The sequence below is a fragment of the Rhinolophus hipposideros genome (assembly GCF_964194185.1).
Source record: "Rhinolophus hipposideros genome assembly, chromosome: 10".
NCBI classification, from domain to species: Eukaryota; Metazoa; Chordata; class Mammalia; order Chiroptera; family Rhinolophidae; genus Rhinolophus; species Rhinolophus hipposideros.
Window position 1 is genome coordinate 31,231,135 of NC_138056.1, and position 12,008 is coordinate 31,243,142.

At 33.9% G+C, this 12,008-nt stretch overlaps 1 protein-coding gene across 3 annotated transcripts in view; it reads right to left on the bottom strand.

The window, feature by feature from the left end:
- GAS2 (growth arrest specific 2) overlaps window positions 1-12,008 on the bottom strand; it is a 259,404-nt gene that overhangs the window by 65,020 nt on the left and 182,376 nt on the right. For all 3 annotated transcript variants that reach the window (XM_081062994.1, XM_081062995.1, XM_081062993.1), the window contains one exon: window positions 5,908-5,971. In XM_081062994.1, coding sequence (XP_080919120.1) covers window positions 5,908-5,971 — 64 coding nt within the window. The remainder of the gene's footprint in view (window positions 1-5,907; window positions 5,972-12,008) is intronic.

Here is a 12,008-nt window from a genome sequence, read left to right on the forward strand (position 1 = left end):
TGTGTCATTTCACCCTCTCCCCCGGCCCCGAGTTAGACTTGAAATGTGTCATTAACCTACTCTTTAAATGTAGCAAATCACTTAACATCTAGGAGTCTGTTTGCCATCGGAAAGTAAAGATGGACATGACCTTTCCTAGAATTCTGATGTAGCAGTGGAGGGAAGGAGGAGGAATATTAGATTATCAACTGCTATTAAACGCCTTCACTGTGTCTGGTACATCGGGGCATCTTGACAAACATCATTTCTCAGCCTCAGTTTTATTTCAGTATAAAATGGAAATTATAATTCCTGTGTTTTAATATTGTTAGAAGGCATTAAAACAGTATCCATTGCATGCGCAGTCCAGTGTCTGACACGTGGCACAACCTCTGAGATTGCTGCTGCTAAGTGATGTGTCGAAGGCTGTACAATCAGGAAGGGGCAGCAGTTTTGCCAAAGTTTTTATTTTTTTAAATATATTATACCCCCAAATGGAAGAATGTAACAGCCTCATAACTAAGATACAAAGTAGTATTATTACTTGTTTATATTATTACTGTTGTTTGTATTCTTTACAAAAAGAACTTACTGTAAGTTTTCTTTACATTTGATTTTTCTACAATTACAGAATAGCAGAAATATCTCAGTGCTGGAATGGAGCAGAACAAGTTATAAATTCAGCTTTGCTACTAACTCACTGGATGAACTTCGGCAGGCAACCCTTTCTGAATTTCTCTAGACTTCTTTAAATTCTTAGTTCCATCAAGATATAAAATTTTATGTCTAATGTTCTTAAGAGAATAACATGAACGGCCATGGAGCTAGAGGAATTTAACACACTAGAAGTCACAGCCAATTAAAAGTCAATCCTCAGTGAAAACATCATATTCAAAAGTATAAAGTAAGGTCAACTGGAAAATATGATTTCATTTGTAATTGCAGGTGGATTCATGCCACCTTTCAGGAACAGGTTGCATAATCTTTTTTTTTTCTTTTTCTTTCTTTTCTCTCTTTTTTCACAATGTGAAATAAGAAATTTGTTATTAGAGTAACAGCAGGCTCCAATGCAATGTCTTATACAAAGTAGACTAAGTTTGAATGAAGTTGGTAACAAAGTCACACATGGAAAACCTTGCCCTGGAGATTTTTCTCTATCTGGGAATGCTGAAAATTAGCTATGCCATTGAACACAGAACATCAACACTAAGCCCCAAATCTCTGCTTATATTGGCTTTTGAATACTTCAAGCTGCCTAAGGTATAGTCAGCCAGTCCCGAAATGCACACTTAAATACGATTCATTGGCTTCCTGTCTGTCTGGAGATGTCAACAGGCTGTAAATCATGAAATTCCCGTTGGGTTGGGGACCCACACCTGCAAGCCAACTTAGTCACCAAATAGGTCTTTTTCCTGCTCTCCAAAAGGCTGCTTCATTCTGGTTTCTATGATTAACTCTATACCACTTCACATTTCTATTTTGTCTATGAGGTTTTCTCAAATTTATACTGTTTCCACCCTTTCCTAACTACAAGTTTTAGAGCTTTGGGGGAAAAGGGCAGCTGTAGCTCTCAAACTGAAAAAGGATCTAACTAGCAGAAAGGTTAAAGCCACTAAAACCAAATCTCAGTGATAAGAGAGTAGGGTGAATACTGAAAGGGCACTACATTTTTTTTTTAAAAATCTCATTTAAAAAGTTGCAAAGGGCTAGGGAAGGGTTTTATGGTTAATTACGTTTATGATGAGATTCTAGAAAAAGACATTTCATTTTTCTGGCATGTCACATGACTTTTGAGCTTGATTTAGGTGACATAATTGAGCCCCAAATTGAATGAGAACATCTATTTAAACTATTTAGTAGACAACAGTTTTCAAACAAAAGACATCTCGGCTGATTTTACTAGAGTTAAAGGGACAAATTTTACAGGCATGTAACAGATAGTTTGTAAATTCTTGCAAGATAGTTTTTTACCCCATTTTGATTCTTTTTTAAAGTAATTTAAAGATAGAGTTAGATTTGGAAAGAAATTTCACTCATGTTAAAACATATGACATACTTAGTAGTCAGAGTCAAGTGCTTTAAACAGGATGAATTAATTAATAAGCCTTGTATAAGAATATTTTTCTTTTAAGTAACATTTCACAGGATGAATTAATTAATAAGCCTTGTATAAGAATATTTTTCTTTTAAGTAACATTTCATTGGACCATGGATTCAAATGGGAGACTAACAAAACTATATTTCTTTTGAATGGTCATACATGTTCAAAATAAAGGAAGTGTTCAAAAATAAAAACATAAAAAGCTCCACTATCATGCCGATTATTGACCAAAACCAAAATGTCAAAAGATTTTTACTTTCATCATAAAGCTAATCTTAATTCCATAGTCTGTAAAAATGTTGAATTCATAGTAACTTTTTTTTTTTAGCAACGAATATCAAAGTACTGTCGTTAAAAAGATCTGTGAGGTTTTGTTGGCCTGCTTTTGCTGAGTGTTTTACTTTTCAGAAGGAAAACATGCACATTTCACTCAAACTGACATGGTTTCTGAAATATTAAAGGAGTGATTTCATTCTCCAGTGATGATAGCTCAATTTAGTTGAAAATAAAAGGGAAGTTTTACCCATGAGAACAAAAATAAGTGGTCTCATTCTCCCATCTCAGAACTCAGAGTAGCCCACAGCTCTCAAAGGAGCTTCACTGAGTGTTTCCAGGCAAGAGAATGGCAGGACTCAGATACTTTTTGCGAATCACATCTGAAGTGATGATGATGCTTTTAAGATGACATGTATGTAATCTGAGAAATGTTTAAAATCAAATATAAAAAGTATCATCTATCAGTGATTTAAAAACCTCGTAAGGTTGTATTAAGAACTTTTGTTATGGTCCAAACTCATCTGTTGTGTGTAAAAATGAATGTTAGGATTCTCGAGAACTCTCTCAAAGTCACTTTTAGTTTTGGCTTAAGTTGTCTTAATTTATGTAGTCCTCCATGGAGGAGTGGGGGGAGGAGGAAACACAAAATAAGGATCTAGATATAAGTTTAATACATATAAAAATATAGTAGTAAAATGAGATCAGGGGATGAATTTCCCATTTTTCCTTTAACTAATATACTTCAACATAGGGCTAAGGTAGTGAGATTTGGGTTTATTGGGTTCCTGTTTGTAAAGCACAATTGAACTTCCATTAAAATAAGAAATCTTCAAATGTATACAGAGAGAAACTTCAATATATATTTATACTTTAAATGTTCACTCTATCCAATTGGTATTCAACTGTTTAACCTTATGTTGCACACAACAGAACACCCTGAATAATCTCTTAGCATATTTTCTCTTTATCATTGTAAGTGTGCAATACTGACACCACTCAAATAGGTGAAGAAAATAAAAGCAAAATTTACAAATTTAATATTGTAATGTAAGGGTTATCTTAACCCTTAGATAACTCCTTTATGAAATTAGTAAATTTCTTTGTAAACTTCTGTCAGCTCACCTGGTGGGTCATAAGTGTGGTCAGAAATCAAGTAACCCATTCATATTCAAATGATGATGATGATGATGATGATGATGATGATGATGATGATAAATGGCAGGAGGAAACTTTTGGAGGTAATAGATATATTTATGGCATAGATTGTGGTGATGGTTTCACAGATGTATGCTGATCTCCAAAAAGTTGTATACATTAAATATGTACAGCTTTTTGTAGGTCAATCATACCTCAATAAAGTGGTTTTAAAAAAATGGAGCAACAAAGAATCTCAATTTTAAAAAACTTGGGGGGGAAACAAAACACAAAAAAATGTAAACCTCTTCATAAGATGATTTGCCTTGAAATTGACCATTATGCTTCCCTTTCATTAATCAAGATTTCATTTGCTTTATATACTATGGCAAGGGGCAATTTATACCATGTGTAGAGCTGGAGGAAAGGTGATTTCTAAAGGGATTTTTGTCATGGGATACCATGCCTTCTCCTTTGATGACTCCGTCATAGTTAAATGTTTAGTCCAGCAGGATTCTAATCAGAGGGTTCAGGTAACAAGAAGTATAATTATAAAAAAATAAAATAAATCCAGAAAACAGGCAAATAATATAAACTACACAAGGGGAAAATGCTAATTCCCAGCTAATTTTGTAGATAGTGCAACTCCCCTTTACCTCTATGACACAACTTTCAGAATATGATGCTTATTTGATTCATTTCATTAGTATATTAAAACAACAATATGCAATCTGGCATTTTAGGATATTCTGACAGTATAATCAAAACAAACAACTAAACGAAAAGTTCTCTGCCTAATCTGTTAAGTAGGAACTCAAGACCACCCGTGTTTCTTTTACTCTAGCATTTCAGTGGCAGCAGCTCAGTTATTGAAATTTTATATCATGTGTTCTCCTTCCCCTCTGTAGTGCTAACTTTCCCTTCCTTAGAGCAGATCTGTTGAGTCCTTGGCATTCCTTTGACTCAAAGCTGTTTGTCCTGTAGGCCAGAAACCTCAAGACTGGCGGAGGAGTGGCTTGGCAGAGTTCTGGAAGCAACAGGTACCTTTGTCATCCTTCCTCGCAGAACCCAAGAAGGTGACAACATGGAAACGGAATGGAGTCCTACAGCCAGTCAGACACTGCAAGCTTGAACTATACCTGAGTAGTAGAGACCTGAGTGAACTGAAGACAAGGGGACCCTCTCCAGAGGTCTACACACAATATCTGGGAACGGTGTGGGAGAGAGAATAGGGAAACCTGGAAATGTCTCAAATTGTGTTTTTTTTTCACTCCTTATTGAGTGGAGCCTCAGTCATATTTAATTTGAACATTTTTTTTAATTAAAGCAATCTTTCTGGCACCCAATTATTGTGATGAAGTAAAATGAATATCTGAGGTACAATTTATTAAGATTATGTTGACTGTGATGTTTTAAAGAACTTGGGGTTACTTCTGATTACAAGTTAATTTTTCATTGGTTCAAATAAATGTTTATTGTCAGAAAGTTTTTTACTCATTGCTATAATTTGCTGATATGTACACCTTGTATTTTCTTTTCCTTGATTTTCTTTATACATTTCTTTTTGTGAATTTGTACCCAGAGCTAGCTTTCACTTTATTTTATTGGTTCATCTGATCTTAACTTGAAAAGTATACCCAAATCTGGATGAGAAACGTCTTCTAATTCTGAATTTTAATTTTGTATCAAGACTTCAAAGATTTCGTTCTTCATTTCTAATTTTCTGGGCATCATACAACTGTCAGAAGCCCTGTTTGATGGTTTGCAAGATAATAAACATGAAATAAAGTTAGTTTAGCTAATAAAGTCCTTTCTTCTGCTTAATTAACTATAATTATAATTTCTATAATTACTTTTTTTTAAGAGGACAAAGATTTCAAAGATGTCTCTAAATAAGAAGAAAAATATTTTATGTCTTCCTCTAATCGAAAGATGGAGAATAATTTAAAACCTATCCCCTCACTCAGAATTAGAAACTAAAAAAGCTGAGATGCGATGTGGAATGGGGGAAAATGAGAAAAAAGGAAAAAAGAGAAGACTGAACATTAATGAAGAGGAAGAGAAGGAATGAAGGAGAGGAAGAGAGGGGATGAAGGAAAGTAATGGGAATAGACTTTCCAATAAGGAAAGAGTAATAGTCACAAATAACTTTATATATAAGATCCTCCCCCATGTTGCAAGAAAGTCTTGGAGGGTGCTTGGACATAGTGGCTGTGACAAAGAGATCAAGATGTTAAGAATATTGGTGGCATTTTAGTTCGCACAACTGCTCTTCAGATGTTGGTACTGATCATACTTGAAAGAACAGGTTCTGAACACCCAGGTTAAACATCAGAAATAAAAAGTCAGCAAGCTTCTCAGATGCTTAGATGCTGGGATGGTCCACGTCTTGACATGGTGGCAGTAGTTTGACCTACCTGGCTGCAATCCGGCCAAGCTCTAGCAAACAGAGACACACTTCTCTGGGTTGCTTGTGGAGGACTGAAAGACAAGACAGAGGTGGACACCTTTACAATAGAAGGGATTGTAAAGCTGCTTGATGGTGAACAGGCTTGTCATCGACCCCTCATTCCTCCTGATCCCAGTAAATGAGCTAGTCTTCAGTGGGACATTCACAAAATCCATCCTACCTTGCAGTAGACTTCGCTCTACTAAAGTCTTAAAGTAGCTTTCAAAATTCTTTGCCCAACCCGTCTTCCAAAAACCATGAGTTTCAGGAAATCTTAACCTGTGTAAATCTCACCTGAAATTATTTTCTTCAGTTAGTTAATTTTAGCAAGTCAATATTGGATGAATATGTGGCTATAATTATGATATAAATTGTTGATAAACATTTAAAAACATACAAACACAGAAGACTATGGAGCAAAGACTGGCCTTTTTTAAATCCTGGGTCTACCTTCACTGGTGACTTTAGCAGACATAATGCAATGAATAAGAATAAAAATTATATAACACAATGTTATCCTCTAAACAATGATGTTGAGACCCTGAAACTTAATGCCCTCTCCAAATCAATTCTGATTAAATGATAATTTGGAAAGAAACACTTTTGACTGGATTGTGTAATATGTACCAATATATAACATCAGTCAGCTTTGCCCATAAAAATGAGCAAATTAGATGTTATTTGCATTGATATTTCTATTCTAATATAATATAATTACTTAATAAATCTGCTGTACCACTTGTCTTAGACACATTCAGTTATGTTGATAAATCATAGTTGTATTTGTTAAACCTACCAAAAGAGCATGTACTGCTTATACTACTGTCTTTTTAAACCAAGATTAGAGAAATTTTTAAATATTATTTTATACAACATCTAATAAAGACAATAGGCCTTACATTGAGAACGGTTATTACACAGACACAATTAATATCCTGATAAAGGAAAATACTATCTTACTGACAAACTTTAATTCTTAAACATACAATTTTCTAATTCAATTTCCCAGTATTATTTCATTCCTTTAATTTAAATATCTAATTCATTCTCTACATAAATTATGGTAGTGGCAATATTTGGTCCATGGACACAATGGAATTTGTTGGGAGTGTATGGTGATCAGAAAAATACTCTTATTTAGATTGTAAAAATATATGATTTCATTTGGCTTTAAACAGATAAATTTTTATCTTGTTATAAGATGCCACCTTTGAATCTTTTAAATAAATTCTAATGCCATCAACAATGTTCATTAAAACAGAATTGATTATGGGATTTCTGAACTACAGAATATTTCCAATCTGTAATTAAAAGTTTAGTTACAGCTGACCCTTATCGAATTATCACAAAACCCTAACTGGGAGGGCCTAAAATTGCTTTTAATTAAAGGGGTCTAAAACAAAAATATTTAATATCTCCAATACCAAAATGCTCCACTACTTGGCTGTGACTAGAATGATGCCAACTTCACAACATTTGATATAATAAATCAACTTCAGTGCAATGTAACGTCTGGACTGTAATATCACACAGACATTACTTTCAGAGAACAAGCACAAACATCACAAAACAGAAGAAAACAAATGAAAATTCATATTCTTGTCTAGATAATTAATTTCTTTTGATTCAGTTTTTTTTTTTTTTCCCCTGTCCTGGGTACCAAATAGAAGTTTTAATTGGGCAAAACAATACATAAAAGTTGAGTAGGCAAAGAACATTCAGGCCCTGTTAATACCTTCATCTTCAATGACAGAAAGCTGGCTAAAGCACTAGAAGCTTTAGATACAACCCCATGCATTTCTTGATGAAAAAAACAGTGTCAAAATATGAAAATTTTTGGTGAACTGATGAAATTGTGTCAGTGTGCAGTCAATGACCAACAATAAAAAATAATACCTGACCCAACTATAATGATTGCTTAGCCAATTTACTATACATATTCTGAGGACTATACAAGTATTAGAAGTATACAAACGATTTTTGGAAAATAAAAGTCATTCTGAAGAAAAACAATAATGTGGTAATATATGAAAGACAATGTGATTGTGTATTTCTTTGCTTCCTCATCTGAGCTATCAATTGAAAACAGATGTACCATGCATGTATCAGAAATGGCATTTGGCAAACAGGAAGCAATTGCATTATTCTCCATTTTACATCCATAACAGAATCAGCCTACAAAATTTAAGACAAAAAACTGCTTCCTCAGCATCATTTCTTAGGAAAATGCTAATAGAAAGATAATATTATACTTCCCAGTAGTTTTGGAAGTATTATCTTTTATAAAGCAATAAAATTGCTTCAAAACACCCCTATAATCTTGTCTCACATGTTCATGACACTTTTCATATTGGGCATATCATGCCTAGCCCATAATAGCCAAAGAGCTCAATGTTTGATGACTAGTAAGCAATGCATGAGATACATCTGTACATAACTTAGAACAATGCCTAGAACAGAGTAATTATATAGTAAGTATGAAATCTCATAATATCGAGGATGATAAAAATGATATGTGGATGATACTGATTGTGACAATGAATAAACTGAGTAAAGAGTAAAATCTTACCTAACGTTTTTAGAAAAGGCAAGAATTGTCATTGTGCTAATGTTTAAATTGTAAAAATAAACACTCTTACCTGATTGCTATGAAATTAAAGAGTTTATAAGCAGTATCTACACTATACCTAAGAGGTGACTAGTTTTTGCACCAAGGCAAGTTCTGAACTAAAGTTAATAGATGGAAAGAGTATAGTAGCTGTTCTTCAAGCCACAAATATCTGGGTAAAGTGTAAGCTCTAACATTTACTAGTTGTGTTATTTGGGGAGTTTATTCTATAAAGTCTAAGTTTTCTGAAGGAAAAGAATAGTGTGTACCACACAATATTTTTGTGAAGATTAATCAAAACAATATTTGTTTTTCGTGGCACAGTGCTTAGCACATAGGAAAGATTTGCCCAAGGTTAGTTTTCTTTATTATCTTTATTGTTATAAATTATTTGGTTGAGGATTATCTTCATTTGGCTTAGTCAAAGTTAATTCACTTTTTTTTCTATAAGCATTCTTTTGTGTGTGTCTCTATCATGTCCTAGTCACAGACTAAGTGATGGAAGAAACCTCAGAATAAAAAAAAAATAGCATTACTATTGGTAAATTTGTATATTTAGAGTGGTCCTATTATAATGAGTGTATTTTGAACATTTTATCATTTATAGTATATCAGAGGCAGTTAATTCTAAATTTAATAAAATTTCAGGTTAAATGAGTCAATTTGGCCAGCATATATAGACAGATATAAAACAAATATCCCACAGCTATTATGATTTTGTACTAAGTATAAAGCTTAAGTAACGATTACATTAGGACATGTCATTTTGTGAAGTATTAACCATCTTACTATTAATTTTCCTCTGTCTCTGGGAAAATAATTTAGCTGAGTCCATTTTCAATAAATTACCTAAGCTGATTAAAGAGTTGTACAATTTAAAAGATCAAATAACTGAATGCATATCTTTGTCAGGATGATCAGAAAGGCTACTTTGAGTAATACATTGCATTTGGACTAAAGCCTTTGTATTGAGTCATATGTACTACTCATTTTAATCACATTTACTGATTCCTCTTTTCAAAAATACAAAGAAACTTCTACTTTTACTGACGTTTACAGTAGGAAACATTCTTTTTTATTAATGTAACATCAATATAGTCTTTTGTTTTGAGTTAGGGGTGGAAGAGGGGATCACTACTGCTTTCTTTCCTCTGAACAAATTCGCTTTAAAACAAATAAAGAGCTCTGTAGTCAATGCTCATTATTTTGCAAAAGGTTTTATCACTGGAGGTTTCTTTTTAAATAATCAAAACCATTTCAAAGAAAAGTATAATGCAGAACACCTCTGGGAAAAGTAACAGAGATTCCCTATTCAAAATATGTGGCAAGAGGCTCAATCTTATAACCTAGATTCTATAAAAATCTCATGGGCATCAAATGTCAAAGAGAATGCTGCGAGCTCCAGGAATAGAAAATGAGGCCTTCCACTAAAGCAAGGGGTAGCGTTTCAATGTCACAGAATCTGCAAGGATAAAATGCATCAGACCATGAATGTATAGTTTAGTTAAATATATTACATTTTAACAGATGAGCAATGAAATGAAAGCATTAAAAATTGTCCTGTCCATTTAGTTTCTATACATTAGAGGCTGACCGTTCATACTGGTTTTGAGGGAATCTGATTTTTAGATTTATATTTAGAAAAAAAAACATGAAAAAATGTATTTTTGGCTGTGCATTAGTTGTGAAAATATCATAAATTAATGGCTGCTCACCTTTCCAGAGTAGAGAACAGGTTCTAATACTCAGGGAGAGTGGTATCATAAAAGATACCCTAAACCAGAAGTCCAAAGGATTGGGTTCTAGTGCAGGCTGCATAATTTTCTCATCGGTCATATAGGTGTTTTGCCTTCTACTTCCTCTTCCTTATGACATAATTTTATGGCTACGAGCACTTGGTACATGGTAAACACTCAATAAATGTTACTCCCTTGCTCCTTAAGTGTGGTCCACAGGTCAGCAGCTTTGACATCAGCTGGGAGCTTGACAGGAATGCAAATTATTGGGTCCCACCCTAGACTTGCTGATCAGAATCTACATTTAAACAAGCTCTCCAGTGATAAGCATGCACACTGAAGTTAAACAAACCTTGTATTAATCAATGCTATAATTTCAATAAACATCAGTTATAATTCCTACATCTATTTTATTAAAACTCTTCAAATGTGCTTTGATATATGAAATATGCTCTATAAATGCTTAAGATGTCAGTGATGATGATAAATGGAGGGAGAATCATCCATGCATTGAATGGGCCTTGCCTGCGTATTAAGGGCACTTCTCTCCAGCCAGGACCTACAAGGCACAAAGGATGCCTGCCTAGAAAGTGAAGTGATTGTCACAAACTGCTCTCTCCATCATGTGACTCCCAGTAAGACAATGCGCAAATCTTTGAGTTTAAAGATTGGAAGCAATTAGGCATAGCATAGCCATTGAGGTGCCTTCAAACTGGCCTGAGGGAGGTTGAGGAGCAGAAAAGGCAAACAAGAAAGAATCATGCAAGCTCATGAATACTGTGTGTCTCCAAATTTCTCAGGATCACTATTCACATTAAAAATAGCCTACGACATCCACATACATCATGTAAACAGAGAATTCATAATCTCGTCAGTAAGGGAAGATGTATAAAATAAAATGTAGTCAGTTGTCTTTGCCACTAAGTCAAGACTATCCTGGAACAAGTAGTGCCTTGTTATTCCTCCAGCATCCAGACTTTACGCTAAATTAATGGATTAAGTCACTATCATTCAGAATAGCAAGAAGAGGCAAGAGTCTTTTCTAATTTGGTTTATGTTTTATTTTTCCTTTTAATTGAAATAATCATATGAATGTCTAAAATCAACTAGAAGCATAACTTTCTGTAAAACAGGGGCATGATCTTTGGAGGAAAATGGCACTGAATTAAAATCCTCACTGGGCCATTAAAAAGTTGTGCAACATTGGCAAGTTATTTAATTCTCTAGGTCCCAGCATTCTCATTTATAAAATGATAATTTTGGGTACAGTAGAAACGGCAGCACATGTACACTGCTTAGCTATCAGTATTGAGCATATAGCTATTATTATGGAAGATTATGCAGAGAACATTTTATCCTAGAAAAGTTAAAAGCTCTCCACTTTCCTGATTGGACCCTAACTCCATGAAGTTCTAAAACGTCTACCATTTCAAGGAGATATTTAGTTTCCTCAATCAGATTCCATACTGTTCTCGCTTCTGTTTTTCAAGCATATGGCAAATGGTTGAATTTGGAAAGAGTTTCTAGTTCAAAAGTAAAAAGTAAATTGAGCTGCTAGTAAATCACGTACTTTATAAAAACAGGTATAAAAAACTAAAAGGCTAAAATAAACCGTTCCTAGGAAAGAAATAAAGTGAATATAAATAACCCAGAGCTGAACGGGTGTTCTGAAATTGTTATATTACATTAATACTGATAAAATATAGCTTTTTTTTTCCCTACAGA